At 41.5% G+C, this 20,413-nt stretch overlaps 1 protein-coding gene across 6 annotated transcripts in view; it reads left to right on the top strand.

Annotated features, from left to right (window-relative positions):
- Positions 1-20,413, top strand: part of LOC119740035 (alpha-adducin-like) — a 67,742-nt gene that overhangs the window by 37,089 nt on the left and 10,240 nt on the right. For all 6 annotated transcript variants that reach the window (XM_038215229.1, XM_038215231.1, XM_038215230.1 and 3 more), the window contains 6 exons: positions 4,931-5,048; positions 5,887-6,035; positions 15,527-15,757; positions 17,161-17,403; positions 18,257-18,460; positions 19,720-19,989. In XM_038215229.1, the coding sequence (XP_038071157.1) occupies positions 4,931-5,048; positions 5,887-6,035; positions 15,527-15,757; positions 17,161-17,403; positions 18,257-18,460; positions 19,720-19,989 (1,215 nt within the window). The remainder of the gene's footprint in view (positions 1-4,930; positions 5,049-5,886; positions 6,036-15,526; positions 15,758-17,160; positions 17,404-18,256; positions 18,461-19,719; positions 19,990-20,413) is intronic.

Genomic DNA, 20,413 nt, shown 5'->3' with positions numbered 1-20,413 from the left:
GGTCTGGTGAGCTGTACCATTGAAGTCTGGGGGGAATCCAGATAGACTGGTCCCTGCCCCACATATTGGGAAGAGTAGCTATGTAAAGCCATTGATTGGATCACCTCAGCGTGTGCGTAGCACGATTGTTTATTTTGAAAATGACAATTACTGCTTCGCGCGTGGGTGACAGTTGAACTTATGGCTATCAAAAAAACTGACTTTTGCCATAACCAGTAGGCCAAATCGCCACAGTGTCTGCACAAAGGCAATTTTCAAGCATTTCAACTGCAAAGGTTTCAAATACTGAAAAGCAGTGCCCCTCCCTTTATTGATAGTTGCCAGAGACACTTTCAAATTCAGCGAAAATCAAAAGTCATGACCATGCAAACTGCCCATTAGTGGTAGCCTTGTTGCCATTTTGCAGTAGGTTGGTTCCGTGCTTCAGGGGAAGTTATCGTTGTGATTTTGTATTCGGGGGCCGGGAATCAGACCTGTTTGCATTATGGGTATATCTTCCTAGTCCTGCATATAATTTACACACATTAGGAGGAAAACCTAATGTATTCAGGATTCGTTGTCCGCTACCTGTCCCTACATTCGAAGTCCGAAGGACAACTGCGGGACCAGAAACCAATCTAGAATCCACACTGAATTGACCACAAGCAGGCAACCATGACGATTTTGTAACCACTCTTATTCAGGCACATGTAAGCTAATCTGTCAGTCCCAGTCAAGCTTTTGTCATGTACGTTTGTGAAACCACTTTCCCTGGGGACGCGGTCGTCGATTTTGACTGAAAGAAGTCTACCTTGTTGTCATTCAGTCCCAGAATTAAATGGGTTGCCCCAGACTGGCCAATTCAATTTTTTCTACCAACTGATTATTTTCAGTGGCCTTCAACAGGTAAACTGAATGTTTTTTTGCTTCCAAAGTTTATACAAAAGAGTTACGACCCAAGATGTAAACCATCTAACTTTTAAGCGTACATAATGTTATTGTTAAATCTGAAGAAGAGCTGAATTTGCAGTGAAAATTACATGTTCGTATTCACTGGATACTACAATTATCCAAAATTGGCCTTTCGCCAGTTGTCACAAAGTCGTTTTTTTATCTGCTGCGTTTTTATTCTGGTGTTTGCCACTTTTTAGACAGTGAAAGCCCGACTTTTATTTTGGCGCTGCTTAACACATTGGTCCCTGTACTGTCCCAAACTGTCCTTACTGTTACTCTCTGAGCCCCCCAAAGTTTACCGCCCAAGCACTGTATTATGGTTGTTATGGCCTTACCAGAGAATAAACTTACAATGTAAATAGTAATACAATGTAGTATGGTACTTATGGGTTAATAAGCCAGTTCCGTATTTCAACTGTGCATGGGCAGTTTGCCCACAAAGATATGGGTCATGTGGGATAATCAAACGTTCATCAAAGGCCCATGAGCGCGCATGGACCCGGGCGCATGACGCTCGCGTGTTCATTTACAAGCAGAAAGGGTGCCTGCGTAACATCGCGTATTATCACGTAAGGGATTTAATCCTGGATGACCTTTGACGTGGACTTCCTCATGGAGATACCTAACTGGCTTTAACCCCTAACTCCCTAGCATGATTTACTGGGAACCATACCCCATCCTGGCAAATTCCAACACCATATGGGAAACTGTGCACACGTATTTCTGACTTTGTTTCTGGAGGGTGTGCCAACCCAATGTAAAAGACTGTCAGTTTAGGGGTACTGTACCCATCCTGACAGATTCCAACAAAACATGCTGTTGGGGTTTGATGGGTTGAGTTCTGTTAGGGTTAATATTCATACATGTACAACAGGTGTTTTGTAGCCTTTGGGCAGTGGTGGTTAGAGAGAGAGGGGGGGGGGCATTCTGGTATTTTCATACTACTGCTGCTAACTCAGCAATTGTATTAAAGTTGGAATCAGATGACTGTGCTATTAGATGCGGATGTACATTTACGCATACACCTGTTCATTTTGTACATGTACAGTCACAGCAAGTATCCATCATTGCTCCCAAAACACCTGCTTTGGCTCTGAATTCTCTTCCATACGAAACAGCTGATTCACAGACACGTTGAAAAACAAGCAACAAAAAAAACAATACAGGAACAAACACCCTTTAACCCTTGAATACAGCTGGTGTTGTTTTTTTTGGAATAGTTGTCTTTTCCCAGGCTTTTGTGATCATTAGCGGATTCCATAGTGTACCAATATACTATGGCCTGTTTGGTAATCTTTGAACTATGGGCCATTTATCTTAAACTTGAAGAGCCAATTACCCGGGTTGTACATTGGTAGACTGTACTGCGGTAGATGGTAATGCATGATACGTACATGTACATAACTGTATGGATACCTACATGAACTGTATGTTTATTGCACATCAATTGTCCCCCTCTGCTCCCTGCCCCCTTCTGCCCAAGGTCTTGTGTTGGGGTTTGGTCATGTTTTTCAAGCCCCAGGGTGGGGATTTTGGTCACTCGCAGGCATTTTTGTTACCATTGGTGCACTAGATACAGTCCTTCTGATTTGAAAATCACAGGCGTGTGGAAAAAGGCACACCTGGATTTTTCTAGGTGTATATTTTTTCTAGGTGTGTGGTTTTCTAGGTGTGTGATCTGTGGTCCAGGGAAATTCAGGCGTGCAATTATTCACACTTCTCTGGAAGCTTTTAGGTGTGCGATGTTGTGGGGGTGTGATCGCACGCCTCAAATCAGAAGGACTGTAGATAGAAGGCAATCAGAATGCCCCACCCATGTATGTCGGAGAGTGTCACTTGAATTTTGTCCCAGAGGTAGGGATTTTGTCTCTTCAAAAGCGACAATCCCCATTTCTTGAGTGGGGCAGCCCGGGGGTGGGGGAGACAGGGGGGGGGGGGTTGAGACAATTGATGGGCGCGTTACATGAACCGGTACATCATCAATCAGAAAAAAGTAGTTTGTTGTTGTTCATAACACGTGTACTCTCATTCTGTTGAGCAAGGGAATCTTACCATTTATTCCCCCAAAACAGCAAAGAATCCATTGAGAACGACAAGCGTCTGTTAAGTTATGTAAAGAAAAACATTAGTACGTAGCCTATAGTGGCTCTGATAAAGAAATGAACAGGAAAGCTTGCGAAGAAGCAAACAAAACACAACAGTACGACTGCCGCCTGCCACTGATAGTATAGGCCTGCCCTCATCGGTGCTTCATTGACTAGGATCCCAGCCAATCTAGATGGTTGCTGTGCGATAAGAACGAGCCCTACAGATAAACCCCATGTCTCAGTCACAGACTACAAAAACCTAATGATTGCCAAGTGATAAGATTAGTAGTGCGCTTGTATGGTATGTCCACACTCGCTCAGCACAGTTCGTGTGGTATTTCAAACTTGGTCACTATCTTCACTGCGTCATTAATCAAATGATTCTCCGTAGAATCATGCGATAATCCCTACAGGATAATCCTACAGTAATCCTTTTTATCCCCCTGTGCCCAGCTTTGAAAAATAAAAGTGAATTTCACAAGGCCATTCATTGCGTTGGATGAGCCAGTTGGTGATCGCATTGGATACGGATGAGTATCCAATGAAAAAAGGTGCTATGCCTGAGCTCATTGGTGTTTCTTGGAAGTGGAAACTTGTAGGATGAAACTAATGCAGCTCTTATTTGGAGATTAAATGTACCTTCCGAAACAGATTTAAAAAAAAATCTAATCTCATTACCATCTTGATTGTTGAGGAAAAGGAAGTTACAACAAACTTTTTTTTTTTCAAGAGACCGACTAGGTGCATCATAATTATTTTAAAGTTGAACAAAGAAATTGACTGGAGCGGGGTTTGAACCTACAACCTCCAGATTGCCGTTCCGGTGCTCTACCAACTGAGCTGCATGTATCCAGCCCTACATATACATGTACATGTATGTTCATTGTTAGGCTTCCCCATTTTGTCAATGTCTTTATTCAACGTAGGCATGGATAGTTCAGTTGGTAGAGCGCCGGAATGGCAGTCCAGAGGTGGCAGGTTCCAACCCTGCTGCAATCAATTTCTTTGCTGGACTTTAACATTACAATGGATATTTCATAGCATTGCCTCAGTCTACAGATGCAGTTTACTTGTGCATACATTGTATGAATCTCTCACACTCAGTTTTATGCAATGGAAAATAGTTAGATATGACCATTGTGCAGCCTTTGCTGTGTTATTGTGAGCAGAATTCTGCAGGTTCTTCTTCCTGGAGATGATAGCATGTGCGCACTTATTAAATATCACCACCCTTGAACACCAGGAAACAATCATTCAGTGGTCGTCTTCAGGGAATACGTGTACATTGTACTGTATGATATTTGACAGGCAAAGCTTGACAGGTGTACATCAAGTCAGGGTTGGGAAAATGGTTTGATCAATAGCGCCCTCAACGGGACTCACTTCATGGATTTGATGTGTGTATACGTAGTGGGGTTGATTTTTTCCCCCCTACTTTAGCAGTGTGGAACAAATATGATATCAGATCTGCGGTACAGTGGTTGCTATACCAACAACTGACGTCTAAACATAATAAAGCAGAAATCATATCTCCCCCCCCCCCCCAACTCCTCAGACACACAAACATTCTGTTTGTCTAGTGGGTCTTCTTGAAATCAATTTCGCACAAGTTTTTTTCTTCACTTTTTTCCTGTGTTTCAAATGCATAATGTTGTTAATTTCAGCAGGTTTTTTATCAGTATTGGCCAGCGATGAATTCATCAAAGAATTTCTTCCAACTACGACATTGCTTAACTTTGATAAACCGATACATATAACTTTGTCTTCCATTGAGTCTGTTGTCTGGGATGTTGTGCTGTAGGCTTGATGTAAAGTAACATGGTCTTCCGTTCATCATTTTTGTCAAATTTTCAAAACGACACCAATTTTTAAAGACCTTTTTGTTTGATCTTTTTGTACCTGTTTTACAGAGCGGGCCTCACCCAGCAAGCCTTATTGCCCTACAGCAGATAGCTGACCTGGTTCTCCCCCAGTCAAGATTCAACCAGACCTCCGTAGGCGGGGGACGTGGTGGCGGTGCCGCACAGGGTAAGATGTAGTCCAAAACCATCTCCCCCCACCCCACCCCTTCCCCCCTCCCCCACCCCACCCCTTCCCCCTACCCTCACCCGAGTTGTAATCGAGTCAGTCACAAGTCATCACAAGTCATCACAAGTCAATCACAAGTCATCCACTACGTACCGGTAGTCAACTCACAAGCTATTGAAATTTACTGTGACAAAGGCATTGTGTTAATGCTCATCTTGTGAATTGACTTGCGATTAACTTGTGATTGACTCAATTGTGATCGACTCAATTACAGCTCTGTCTCCCCCCCCCCCCCCCCCAAAAAAATTCTTTTTTTAAATTTCAAATTAAAAAAAAAAAATTAAAATGAAGGGTAAAAGTGGGGTGACACATTCAGTAGGCTTGTCCCTATGTGGGCAATTTCATATGACTCCCAGGTTTTGATCATTACTGTGCAATTTTGCGTCAAAGGATAAAAGAACTCTTTTGGAAGAGTGTGCACTCAGTTAGTCTGATCATCACTCTTGGGCAACATGAACGACTTTGCACTGTGGAACTTGAAAAAGTGTTTGTGGTTGCAAGAGGTCCACAGGTGCCCAGAACTTGATATAAAGCTTCATGGTACAGAATATGAAGAAAACATATGCATGAAGGAGATTTAAATTTTATAGTTTTTCATATTTTCATTTTTTCAATCTTTCATTTTTTCATTTTTTTCATTTTTTCTTTTTTCTCCCTTTGCCGACATATTATTTTATAAACGTTGTATACTCAGTGTAGGCTAAGGGCTTGCAAGAAAAAACAATCCTACGCTTTCTCGCATGTAATTCTTTTTTTTTTTTTACTACGTCCACTACAGGAGCGAGCTTAATACCGGTTGCTGACATTCGCGGGGTGGACTCGGTCAACTACAGCAAAGGGGAGAAGATTCTGAGGTGCAAACTAGCCGCCCTGTATCGCCTGATTGATCTGCACGGATGGACACAACTCATCTACAACCATGTCTCGGTAAGATGCAGGAAGAGACGGTCAAGTCTCTGGTCATTTTTGCCCCCTACCTTTCCCCCTCCTACCCAACCCCCACACCAACCCACTCCACCACAACCCCTCGCCAATCCACCACAACCCCTCCCCAATCCACCACAACCCCCCTCCCCAATCCAACCCCCTCCCCGTCCCCTGTCCCCGTCCCACGGTGGAAGCTCCATCTCCCCTGCCAATCCAACAAATCTGCCTTGTTTACATCGCCTGGATTACCACGTACAAGCTTTTAAACATCTCCCGCACTCCTCAGGAAGCCTCTCAAGTGCTTCTCCATTATGGCTAATCCTTTCAAGCCCTCTTGGCTCCCTTACCAGTGCTTGCATTTCATCTGAAACATTCTGGAGGACTCCAATAGAAAAGTCGGGCAGTTCACAAGAGTGTATGTTTGGGAAGGGTAGTGGTAGAATGGGGCCAAACTTTGAAACAACAGATCTGAAACTGACACAACTTTCAATCTTTTCAATCCTTAAACATCTTCAACAATAAAGTTCAAACAAATATCCATCCTTAATCTATGATAATGGGTGCAAACATGATGCTAAAAGTAACCTTTGAACATACCTCTGGCAGACTAAAAATGATGGAAACAGTAAGCGAATGTTCAGACCTGACAACTGAAACAATACACTTATAATAGAGTGCACTGCCAACAGCGCCCTCTAGCTCTGTTCTGATCCTGGCAAGAGTCGTAACATTTTATCCTTATTCAAGAAAAATTTTCTGAAAATGAGAATACTTTTTTTTATTGGACAATGCATCAACTTTCATCAACTTACTTTTTTGGCTACTTGTAAAAATTATCTCAAAGTTTGATTCAGTAAAGAAAAATTACTTAAGTACCTATATTCAGCTGTTAAAATATCAAATACGACAAAAAAAACAGCACTGCACTACAAAATTCAGCTTTCAGCTTAAATGTGATGCAAGATAATGCATATTCTCCTGTCAATTTTTGGCACTATTTACTGATTAAAAAAAAAATAGGAGGCACTCTTGCTTTGACAGTTGCGCAAACTCTGTAAAGCCGCAAAGAAAACAACAGCGTCACTTTGGCCGCTCGTGGGCCACTTAGCGTGTGTCAATGATGAGATTGACCAGATACAAAATACGGGACCTGTGGTCGGGGATTACGAGAAGAGATAACTTCACACTAACTGAGCGGATATGTGCTGGTCAGGGAAGTTACATTTCACAGCACTGTTTGTCCACGGCAGTCATACAACAAGCAATTTTTTCAATGTAAAGACATAGGAAGACCCGAAGTGTTGGCAGAAAAATAATATACATGTACTAATTTTAAAACCTGATTCACAGACATTTCTGAGATCGGTAAACATGTAATCGGCCATTAAATAAATTGCACTATGGACCCAGAGTGTTTTGGTGGCAGTGCCGGGGAACGATCCATCGTGAACACCCAGACTGGAGGGCCCTTATCGCGTAAAAGCTAACCGCGTCGGGTCAAAGGTCAGACGATTAATCAGGCCACTTGAGGTCACAGTGCTGCGGGATGCCATCGTGCGCACGAGTGCAGCGCTGCTGGCCTGTTTCACTCTCTGCGGGAAAACCAGTATGGCGTTGTGTTTGCGGCGGGTCCGTCCTTGTCGAAAAGTTAATGTCTGACTCTGTGGCTCTTCAAACCCCCCCCCCCCAAAAAAAAAAATTAACCGGAACTAATCAACAACTGATAAAAAGGTGTCTGCATTGCACCACCCCTGTTGACCATTCCGTTCTGGAGGCAGACGTCCGAGGGGCTCACGTTTGATTAATTGAATCGATTGTTAATATGCTGGCCATAAATATCTTCTATGTTGTACTTGACTCCATTTGCCACTTGGGGTGTTCAAAAATTGATACAAAAAAGCAACCAAAATTTGAGAATTTGGTGTTTCCCTAACTCGCTTACAAAGTAGAATTGCCCAAGTTAATATATTTTACATAATTTTTTTTTTGTTGAAAATTTGGAAACAGGTCTCCCCCCCCCCCCCTAAGAAAAATTATTGAATTCTTTGTCACCCAAATACAGAATACTTTATGCTAAATATGTTTCGCTGATTATTGGGACTTGCCAGGGCTCTCGAAAATCCAAATTTTACAAGAATTGAAGTTCCACAGAATAGAGGCAGTTTGCTAAATTGGTATTGTTTATGGGGCTTACACACTCCGGCCATAACTGGCAGCCATTGATGCTAACCAGTGTTCCGGCTCGGTAAAGACAACGGATGATCTATTTTCAGAAATGACTCATTTTTGCAATGAAGAAGAGAAAAACTTATACAAAAAATTGGTCGTCTACTTTATATTGTTAGCCAAACCATAGAAAATACGTGTGTACATGTACATGTACATGTTCATCAATATGTAAAAAGCATTCAAACAAATTTTCAAAAAAAGCCACAGTAATATTAAGATACTACCGGTACTTGGTTAAAAAAATAATGGAAATAAAAGAGAGTGTTAACAGCATGAAATTATCATTGAATTAATGAAAGACATTTTTTTTAATTTAGAGAGTTGTTTAGTTTAGGAGTACCGGTACAATAGATCTGGCCCAAATAATAATTTTGCTATGGAAAATAAATAATTGCTGAATAACCTATTTTAACACTAAGCCAGCATGAAATGAAATTCATTATCTTGATCATAAATTTTCGGCGGCCATCTGTCCTTGCAAAGGTAGACAATATGTACGGTTAGTGTGCTTCTGATGATCATAAAAACACTCTCGTTGTCTGGATTTCTCATTGTAAATAATTAGAGCACTCGTCAGCAACAGTCCTTGTACATCAAGCATATGTGAACATTATCAGGCATACATGCATATTAATGGGTCGTTCTATAAATTTGGATCCATTTTTATCCTATCCCTGTTACACCTGACATGTATGAGTTACTATTTTCTGCATGCTCTCTCTAATTCTTTTTCCAAGAGTGAATAAATCAAGCAAACTTCTTACCCAATAAATAATAAAAAATAGTTTGAAGTCATTTGTAATAATACTAAAATAGCGAATTACAAAGTTCAGAGGTAACAGCTACTGAAAACTATCACGCTTTGGACCCTTAAAATTTAAAGAATAACCCATGTGCATTCCAGTGGCGCCTTCTTTTTGCCCTTGTTCATACATTCAACATTAATTCTACACTATAAAAAGCAGTTGGTATTGATGTCCTTACCATATGTTGCTAATTTAGCAAACCAGGTAGTAGTTAGTGTTGCAATACATCTGTGACACAATACACTACCTGTCACTTTTAGGAAATAGGGCATTCTGTCACAGAAAGCTACGAAAACATTGTAAAAAAAAGAAATCGCTTCCTCTTGCAAGTATGGGATTCAGCAGACAAAGCATAAATTTTGTTCCACTTTTATTTTAGGAAAATCAAGATATTTAAACAAACTTAAAAATAACACAAAGACTTGAATTAGTACAAAAGATAGGTGATGGAATTGTGCCTTTGATGATACAAGCATGACATTTGGCACACAGTCAGAGTATGTCATGAAAAAGATATTTGGCCATAGGGCCATCGTAGATTTGTCCTTTGAAAAAATATAGGTAGAATAACAAGCAATGGCAGCCATTTTAAAAAAAATTGAAAATTGTTATTCTACCTACATTTTTTTCAAAGGACAAATCTGCGATGGCCCTATACATGTACTATAGGCTATAGCCTCATTACATACATTTGTACTCTGACTACATGTACTATAGGCTATAGCCTCATTACTTACATTTGTACTCTGACTGTATGCCACTTTCCATGCTTGTATCATCAAAGGCACAATTCCCCCAAATATTTCCCCTCTCTACCCCACTAAATAGCCATTCAAGTACAAAAAAAAATTAAAGAATAATTCTGTTTTTACTTTATGTTGAAAATTTTCAGCAAATTATGCCAATGGTTGCAGATTTGGGGTAGGGGTATGAATCTAACCCTCGTTCTCCACAAAGCAAGTGGTGTCCCATCTAAACAAATATTTAATTTAGCATTCAACATGTTAATTAATACAACATTTGTATATTTGCGTGCCTCATAAACTGCTCACGGAAAAGGAGTTGAGTTACACAAGTGTCTGTCTACCCCCAGTGTCACGTACGGTAGAAATTATCATAGACGGCAGTCAACCGTGTTTTGAAAGCGTGTAACGTTTCATTGCACCTGGGAAATAAATATATTTGCAGTACTGAAGACACGCACATGTATCGATGTGGCCCCACCCACGCCAAGTTGCCGATGACAGTGATCGTTTCTTTTTTCGGAAATGTTCCCTCAGCTGTATGAGCCGTTAATTGCCTTTCCGTGTGTTTCTGCGAGTGCCTGGGAAGGAGGTTGTCAGGGTGAGCCCGGGCCTTCCCTCAGACCGCCGACGTCATCTACGTGTTGCTTTGTTTATCCGTCGGTTGCGCCGGGCATCTGTTTGAACAGTACTCGGCCGGGCGTATTAATGTGCACGCACACAACATGAATTCAGACATTGATCATGTATTTCTCATGTGGTTTAGTAATGCCCCGGCCCACTGAAGAACACGATGGGCATAAATTGAAAAATACTATTTAAATAATATCCAAGCTGTGCGCACAAATTACACACATAACATGAATATTGTGCAGTGCTGCTTTGCGCACTAAGAAAAATCTACCACAATGTAACAAAATGTTGCTTTCATCAATAATTGATTGCAACATTGTACATTTAGGTAAAGTTCAATTAACACACTGAATGAACACAATATTCAAATCTACCCAGACATGTACATTGTACATGTACACGTAATAAGTTCAAGGAATTTTTTTCCCTATTATATTCATTGGCAATTTCATGATTTAAAAAATGAATACAAATTAAAAAACCATGTTCAGTCTCATCCAGTCTCATCCAGTTAATATTTCAGAAAACTCATGAAAATATGTTATGTATTATAAGCTGAAATGGACGCCAATGTTTTGTCAAGTACCCTCAGGGTTACATAAATGCACTAACCTAGTTCATTTTTTGTACTATCGGTTCTCATGTACCCGCACAATGATACCGCACGGACGTACAATGTTCAGGGATATGTTGTTTATTTCCCCGGCATTATGAGCACTGCACGCATGCATCGGTGCATGCATTCAACCCTCGATTTGTATGCAGCAGGTGCAGGCTGCAGAAATTGGATTTCCCAGCATGCTTCATGGCCGACGCTCTCGCGAGATCCGTCGTGTCTGTCTGTCGTGTGCGGGTCACACCCCTAGTGATGCAGACAGAGTAGCCAGTAGACTCACAGACACACACGCTCATGACAATCACACATACATCTGTTGAAAATGGATCAACATTCATGTTCGTGTACATGTAGGCATACATTGTACCGTACGTGAACACATAATTTACCAGTTGCTATTCAAGACACATTAGGCACTGTGTTCTGATGTACATTTACATAGATGCTAAATTAGCCAAATGAAAAGGCAGGTTTTTATGTAGCAAGTTTTCAATTTCAGTGTTTTAGTTCAATGAAGAAAGCTACTTTTTTCTATTTTGGGAATTTTTTTTTTCCAAATTTATGTATGGGTTGCTTTTGCATACCTACATGTACCTGTAAGTCGTTCAGAAAAAAAAAATTAAATTCAAAGAATTTTTTTAAAATCTACTTTTCAGGGTGTAAGCATGTGAGAGCAACTTCAATATAGACATGTATACATTTATTAATGTACATGTACATACATTTATTAATGTAAATATAATACCTATTTTGTAGAGGTCTATACACGTACATGTACATCTACATGTGCTATGCTTGAAATTCCAGTGTCTTGCAAATTCATATTGAGTTTAGGGCAGTTGGTTTTCCCCTAATACAAGTTAATGTAGTTAAAGGATAACAGACTAATGTAGGAAAATGTTATTGGTTAAAGGTAGAGTAGATCACTTGTCATTTGTGTATTTTTTTCGTTTGACGCCACAAAAGTGCTCAAAATCTAAAGGAGGGTGCTTAACAACTACGCTGATGAAGTTTTAGATGAAGTGAATGCTGTATTCCGAGAAAAGAATATTCTAGGATCTGGATTTCAATTCAAAACTTGCCGAGTCATGATTTGAATTGGGCCCGAATTCAGCATCCAGGATGTGTTCTCATTCAGCCGATTGCAGCTACGCAATGTCATGCACCGAACCGACGAATAATAGCAACCACGTGCGTCGCTTCATTGCTTGCCCGCACTTCGCCAAATTACAAACCAACTACTAACAGACATTTCCAAAAATGTGCCACTTGACATATCTTTGGAAATGGCCTTCTTTTATTGTTTTCATCAAAATGACAGCATGTCAGAAGAGAATAATTTCACAGGGAGTTTAGTGCCATTACCATCTTTAAAACCAAGAAAGCTTTTCGACAATAAATTGGTCAGTTACTTTTTTGGATAGCTACAATGATCTACTCTGCCTTTAATAGATGTCTTGCATCTCTGCAACTAAAAATTCATCTCAAGACGTCATGAGCGTGTACATGAATAGTGCAAGCAGGGGCTACCACATTTATATTCGGAGTGTGTTCCCAGATGTCCATGTCAATAAGTGTTGTGCCAGTACATTGATATGTTCAGTACACATGATGCACATATTTCAAACGAGGATCGCCAACATTCTTGATGAAACATCCACATATCATGTATCTCCACATTTCCCCCGATATTAAAGGTAATTTAGTAACATTTGCAAACATCAAAAAAACGAAACTACTAAATTATCACAAAAACCTTACTTGACTGTAAGTGAATAATAGTCTCAAGCATCCTGTGAAATCATGGCACCTGGTGTGCTGGAATTTTCAAGAAATGTGGAATTTTTGGTATCACTTTCCAACGATGGTCGGCCGACCATCGCTGGAAAAAAAAACTGACTTTTTTCAAATACTACCCCCAGTTTACCAATTGTAGTTAGTCCAAATTTTGTTTGCATTCGTTGACACATCTGGGAACAGGTGCAAGCAAACTAGTCTGGTTCCCTGAAATTACAGCAAAAGCAAATGTTGTTCGGTGTATTACCGTTAATATGTGTTTAGTCACAAGGCTATTCGTAGCTGTCCGGCCCGTGATAATGCGCACGCTGAACTTGTTACTGTCATTGTGTCTGAGCAAGGAATAAACGGATTTAATTGTAGCGACACTGTAAGGCTAAATGCTGGCAATCATAATGAGCTTGTAAGAATTTCTATAAATCCAAAATTTCCAAGTTAAAAAAAAACCAAAAAATTGTTGATGAAAGGCAAACAATACTAGGAACTGATTTACCATAAGGACTATTAAAATGTGAAATTAAAAGTTTTATTTTAAAAACAGACGCAATTTTATCTAAAAACTGATTCAATTAGAAAGAATTTTATTTTTAAGTTGAGAAAGAATTTTTAATTTTAACAACAGACACAATTTTATCCAAAAACATATTCAATGAGAAACAATTTTTTTTAAGTTCAAAAAAAGAAATTGACTGGAACGGGTTTGAACCTGCGACCTCTAGATTGCTGTTCCGGTGCTCAACCAACTGAGCTATCCAGTCCTATTTGGCGGTTCCCCAGTTTGTCAACGTCTTTGTTCAAGTAGAAACAAAGAACTTGTACACGTGCACACATGTACATGTGTGTATCCAAAGCAATGTCATTTTAAAAACCATAAATTCAAACTGTTCAACAGTTATTCCTTAAGTTACACGGGATCGTATTTCTCAACAAACAAGTGCATATCCCGACCTCCTTCCCTCGTCACAGATTGAAAGAAATCACAGTCGAAAAGCGTCCGGGCAAGAGCTTGATTGATTGCTATTCATGTCTGTGCCAGGCTACGCATAAATGTACACGGAAAATGTACGGCATAATAGTCTGAGAGCCAGTGAATGTGGCGATCGATCAGGCAAACCAGCATGATGTGGAGCCCCGCTTTCACATTATGAGAGATGGGGTGGATGAGATCGTTGTACGTTGTGTTGTACATGTATTGTCTGGATGGACTTGGTATTTTGTGAATCCAGGGTCATAAAAGATGATTAACTCTGAGTCTTTTTTAAAGGCATATAGGGTCTTTTGCATTTATCCCAAAAGTAACCTACCAAATTATTACTAGAAAGCTTACTTGGATTAAAGATCGTACTGGTACTAAACACCCTGTGAAATTATTCCGTCTGGCTTGCTGTCATTTAGAAGAAATCTAGAAATGTTGGTGAAATTCCAACGATCAGTCAAGCGATTGATTTTTGGAATAAAGAGTGCTATTGACGAAATCGTGTTTCGTGATTAAAAGGTTGTGCAAGGTTTTTCACTGTTTTCTGAAAAGTGTTATATCTACAGAACTGAAACTTCAACAGGTTTATTATTTTGAACAGTCTTTGTATTTTGAGTGGTGTTATTTTTGGAAACGAACAAAATGCATGAAAAGCAAGTGATCCTATATGCCTTTATCTTTGATATTTAAGGCTATATAAATGACACCCAATGTTACATCCTGTTTTAGAAAGATTGTGTTATGTTTTCATAAAGAGATTAAATGCTTTCAAAACAACAGGCCATCCCTAGGGTGACAATACAAGTACGTGACTTCAGTGGTGTAGAGAATATGTTGATGCATTGTTACACATGGCGATGGGGTCAGAGGCCAAACGGATCCAGACTAGAACAGCATGGAAGTCATTCCGTGAATCACAAAAGAAAAAAGTATATCCAGGGAAAATAGAAACAAGTGCAGAGCAGTGTACACTTCACAAGAGAAATGTACTAGTTGCAATGGATGCAGAGTGCTGAAAAAGCAATCACTCAGTATTCACACTGCAGTCCAGTAGACGATTTGTGAAGATTGTTATCGACTCAGAGAAATTACATGTATGCCTGTTAGAAATGGCACACACCATACAATATTCTTGCCTTGTAAGTTAGTCCCAGCAAATGAGGATGCTTAATTTTTTGTTTTTTCATTGCTGTGAAACGAAGGAATACATATTTTTTCTTCCCTCGATCGAATGAAAGCCTATAACGTGTTACTGTTGGCTCATGTTGGTCTCATGTGCAGTTTTGTTGAAAGAATATGGATTCTCGTTCTCACACATCGATCACCTGACTGACAGTCGTAAGACAATATACAGTGAAATCTCGATAAGTCAAACTCTGATAACTCAAAACAACAGTTAAGTCAAACAAAGAATCCATTACCCTCAGTAGTATAACAATGATATATACAACCCTGCTTAACTCAAAACTCTGCGTAAGTCAATTTTGAACCTGTTCCCTTGAGGTTTGACTTATTGAGATTTCACTGTACCCTAAAAACTAGGCCAAGCTCCACCGTCAACATTGCGGTAAAAAGTTTATCCTCTATTTCATCAAACACATGTAGATTTGTCTCAATTTCAAAAGGTTCTACTAGATTTTGTACATTGTTTGTATATTTTTTTCACACCCTGTTTTTCCTCTTTTCACCAGCTACGCGTATCCATGGAAACAGACCACTTTCTGATCAACCCCTTTGGCATGATGTATCACGAGGTCACGGCCTCCTCCCTCATCAAGGTGGACATGCTGGGTCAGACCGTCGACCCCGGCACCACGACCTTTGGCCCCAACCTGGCCGGCTTCACGTTGCATTCGGCCATCCACAGCTGCCGGCCCGACGCCAAGTGCGTGGTGCACATCCACACCCCAGGTGTTGTAGCGGTGAGTTGCCTGATCCTCTCTTGTGGGATTAGGGTGAAACTTAAAGCAACACGTAGATCAAGAAATTTGACTGCATATAAGAGTCACCTTTGCTGTGTATCACAAGTGACTGGTGTATTCAGGCACAGAGGCAGGGTAGAGTGCTAGGTCCCCAAACTTGGCATACTCAGAAAGAAACTGTTAAAAACAAACTTACCTGATCCTGGTTTGGCTGTACAGGGAAAAGTCAAGTGACACCTATAAAGCTAAAACAACAATTGGTGCTCATCAATTCGGGCGATTCACAATGCAGTGCGCCACCAAGAGTTGGCCATGGAGAGTAAACTTTTCAAGTTTATGGTCGACAAAATATGGCCCATTTGAATGAGTGTCAGTAGACACTTGAGCTAATTTGTTATAGATTGGGGCATAGCGTTCTGCCGCCTTACCAAAAATCACCATAGTGATACAAAGAAAAGAAAAGGGCAAACATATACTCAAATCATACGCTTGCGAAACTACTGACCGGAAGAAAACGAACAATTTCAAATGTCCCGCGCTGCGAATTTGTCGACCATATCCCACAATGCACTGGGAAAAATGAACTCTCTGTGGCGAACTATTGGTGCCGCTCTTCATTGTGAATCGCCTGAATTGAGACTTTTCCTTTGCATCGTTCTTTCAAATACATTGTTTGTGGGGCGCGGTGGTCCAATGGTTACAGTGTTCGACTTACGTGCTGTGGCACTTGGGTTTGAACCCTGACTGGGAACATGGTGCTAATGTTCTTGGGCAAGACACTTTACTACAATTGCCTCTCTCCACCCAGGAGTATGGGTGCCTGTGAAGGTGGAGACCAGATTGCGCTGATCTCGATCTGCTGCAGAAAAATGGTCTCATTCCTGATGAACAGGGATAATAATTGTAAAGCGCATTGAAACCTTAGATTTAAAGCGCTATATAAGCACCACATTATTATTATTATTATTATTATTATTACCTCCCGTAAAAAAATGAAAGACGTTTCAGTTGTTCTGCAGGAATAAGGACAATTTATGAAAGAAGTCTAACATAAAAGTTGGGGTTTTTTTTTAACATAAATGCTTCTGTGTGCCCATAAGCATTTGACTCCACAAAGCTACTTCTTGAAGCTTTGGTGAGGCAAATACTTAGCCATTTAGTCACTGTAGCACCCGAAATTACCGCCCTACCTATTACTCACTGTAGCGCCTGAAACCGCCCCGAGCACTCTATTGTCCTATCGATTCTTCAGTGAATAAACACAATGTAATACAATGTAGTACAAGTGCTAATAGGTTAATGTCACACAGTGTTGTTAGCCCCTACAATTTTGCCAGACAGTTCAGCTAGCGACTGAAAAATCAAATCAATTTCCTTATTTCTTTTCTTCGTCTACCCGCCAGGTTTCATCAATGAAGCAAGGGCTGCTGCCCCTCAGCCAAGAAGCCCTGATCTGCGGCGAGGTCTCCTACCTTGACTACAGCGGCATCATCGTCAACGATCAACAGAAGGATGACATCATCCGCGCCCTGGGCCCTAACAGCAAGATCCTGTTCCTGCGCAACCACGGCGTGGTGTGCTGCGGCGAGACGGTGGAGGAGGCTTATTACTGGACGTACAACGTGGTCGCAGCCTGCGAAATCCAAGTGAGTTTTTGGCCACTTCTGAAATCTTGCTTTTGGCCACAGGCTTAGGCTTGGGGTTCCAGTAATCTTGGATTTTTTGGTCCCTAATTGAGCTCAATATGGTCCCTTTTCAGTGATAGTGAATCATGAAATCCTGTAGTACAGTTTTAGACAGAAATTGTAAGGTTTTTGCGTTTGGTTTAAGCCCGGTTCATACTTCACGCGAAAGCAAGTGCGAAGCGAAATTCATGTCGTCAACAATGGTGGACGCGCTTAGAACGTATTGTTGACTTCACGAATTTCGCTTCGCTTTCGCGTGAAGTATGAACCTGGCTTAAGCATGAACTCTAACCCACCTCAATCCTCCAAAATCATCCTGGGGGTTTTGGAGGGTTTGGAGGATTGATTTTGGAGGATTGAGGATGAATGGTGTTGAAGGACATAACAATTTTAGAGGATTGAGGATAAATGATCTTTGAAAAGGAGGATGATTTCGGAGGATTGAGGATGAATGCATTTTGAGAGTCAGGACTGTCCGATTTTGAAGGATTGAGGCGACCTTCATTTGAACATAAGTGCAAGATTTTGGAGGATTGAGGATGGTTCCTAGCAAAGGGGTTCCTAGGGGTAAGACTGCCGTTCAATTGGTTCCAAGACAAGATCAAACTGGTAACAGAGATGGTATGAGCAGTTACCTTGCTAGATGCAACAAGATGAAACAAAGCACAGGGACTACGGTACAGTTGGCTGCTAAATGCTACAGTTTGCAACAAGTTTTCACCATTGTTGCTTTCTGTTGCATCTAGCAGGGTAAGGGTTCAGTGACATGAATTTTTTATTAAAAATATGATTGACTTGATGTTTTCCCTTCCAGGTAAGGTGCATGTCCGTCGGCTTGGACAACCTGATCCTGGTCTCGGACGCCGTCAAGGAAGAGACCCGCGAGGTGGCCGTCAAGGGCGGAGGCGGCGTGATCAAGCCCACCTCGCCGGAGGAGGAAGGGGAGAAACGGCGGGAGAGAAGGTGGAAGATCGGAGAGCTGGAGTTTGAGGCCATGATGCGGCAGCTGGACAACATGGTGAGACGACACGGGCTCTTAGAGACGGGACAGTGGGCCGAACCGTTATCCCTAACCACCCCTAAAGCTACAAAATACTACTGAGTAGAAACCTGTAGTATGCATTTCTTTCCATACAAGTGTGCACAACACATGTAGTATTCTGTGGTAATTTGGTCCTTGACCCTCAAGAGCCTTTAGGGGTTAGGGTTATAAGCCCCACCCACGGTGTTCCGACCAATCGCAGTCGTGACTTGTGTCTGTATGCGTTCACAAAAGTCCGTTATCGATGCTGTGACGAGTTCAGCTAGAACATGCGATGTGGCGTTGGAGAGGAGCATGTGTTACTTACCCACGTGTGCAGTGGGCTTAAGCCTCTCTGGTCACACTTTAGGCATCTGCTTTGAAGTCCAGTTAAGACGCCGTGGTGGAGTTTCGACACAAAGTGTCGGACCTACTTGGCCACTTGAGGACCCGTTCAAGTGCTAAAACAATTTGAGGTGTCAAATCAGGGTGAAATGATATTGGGTCAAGTGTCAAATCAAGTCCTAAGTCTCGGTAAAGTCCTATCAATTCGTTGTCGAGTTCCAAGTCTTATTGGAGTTTTGCACTAAATGTGGTCCCAATTATACTAGTTTAAGTGCCAATTCAGGTCCCAATTCTAAATGGTCTATAACCAGGTAGGTCCTTACATGTGTGATAAATATGCATGGACATATAGGTCTCAATACTAGCTCAAGTGCCAAATTCAGGGATGTACGTCCTCCTGCACTTTCCTGATTTCAGGTTTTTGTCAAAATGTAAATAACATATTGGCACCATGTGTGAGTGTACATGTATACCTGCATACCTCAGATTTCAGGCAGAAAGCTCAAAGAGTCCACTAACAATCCCTGCAAATTGTTTCAGTACAATCCCAAGCTAAGACAGACTCAAAATGTGATTCCAGTTCAGCGTAACTGTGTCATGGCCTAGCGGTAAAGAGCACTGGACTCATCATGCTCTGGTGTTTCAGAGGCAACAATGACGTGGGTTTAAGCCCGGGTAGCCACTTGTGCCCTTAAGCAAGGCATTTAACCCTTATTGCTTCGTCCTTTGGATGGGTCCTGCGTGTTGTGTCATGCAATACACGTAAAAGAACCCAGTGACAAATTGCTAAGAGGAGGGGTTTGCCCCGGTGTTTCTGGCCTCCTGCTAAAATTCCCATGCAGAGTATTTAGGAGAAGAACCAACCAAGAACCAAGTAACCGTATGACTGTGATTTATTGCACATGCCACAGGGCCACCGAACAGGTTTCGTCTACCACCAGCCCCTGGTGCGCTCAGACCCCAAGCCCCGCAGCGAGGTGGCCCACCCGGCAGCCTCCACCTCAGTCACCTACTTCTACGACGACGACAGGGAGGGCAGCAAGTACCAGTCCCCCATGAAGCTGATGAACCGCAAGCAGGCTGGCGAGAAGACTAAGTGGCTGAACACGCCCAACACATACACCAAGGTCGAAGTTCAGGAGGAGGTCAAGGAAGGGGAGGAGGCCAAGACAAAGACAGTGGTAAGATCTGTTACTCTTTTTTTATCTTAGAAATCGTGATGATCACCTAGAAAAAAAGGTTGTGGAGAAATTCCTTGATAGGGTTCATTGTGTCTGATGAGTAGGGCTGTTCATGCGACAGAGCGCAGATATCGCTGACAGAGATGCAATCAACCTATTGTGGTAAACTTCCTTGCAACTTTTTCCGGGAATGTTATTGAGTTTGATTCAGAAAATCTGAGCTGTTCTGCTTGAAAGCTAAACTTCTTTCATGTCTGAATCTGTCATTTTTTGGGGGGTCCTGAAAGTAGCTTTGCTATGGGAATGCAGCTGAAGAGGTGTGGCAATGAGTTGTTAGGGTTTGTGACTCGTGATCAGAGGGTCAGAGGTTCGAGTCCAGCTGCTGGCCATATGTGGTGTCCTTGGGCAAGCCACTTTACCCCAA

Source organism: Patiria miniata, unplaced genomic scaffold, assembly GCF_015706575.1.
Source record: "Patiria miniata isolate m_02_andy unplaced genomic scaffold, ASM1570657v1 HiC_scaffold_4, whole genome shotgun sequence".
In the NCBI taxonomy this organism is placed as follows: domain Eukaryota; kingdom Metazoa; phylum Echinodermata; class Asteroidea; order Valvatida; family Asterinidae; genus Patiria; species Patiria miniata.
The sequence above is the reverse complement of the archived record's forward strand: the minus strand, read 5'-3'. Positions and strand labels throughout refer to the sequence as shown.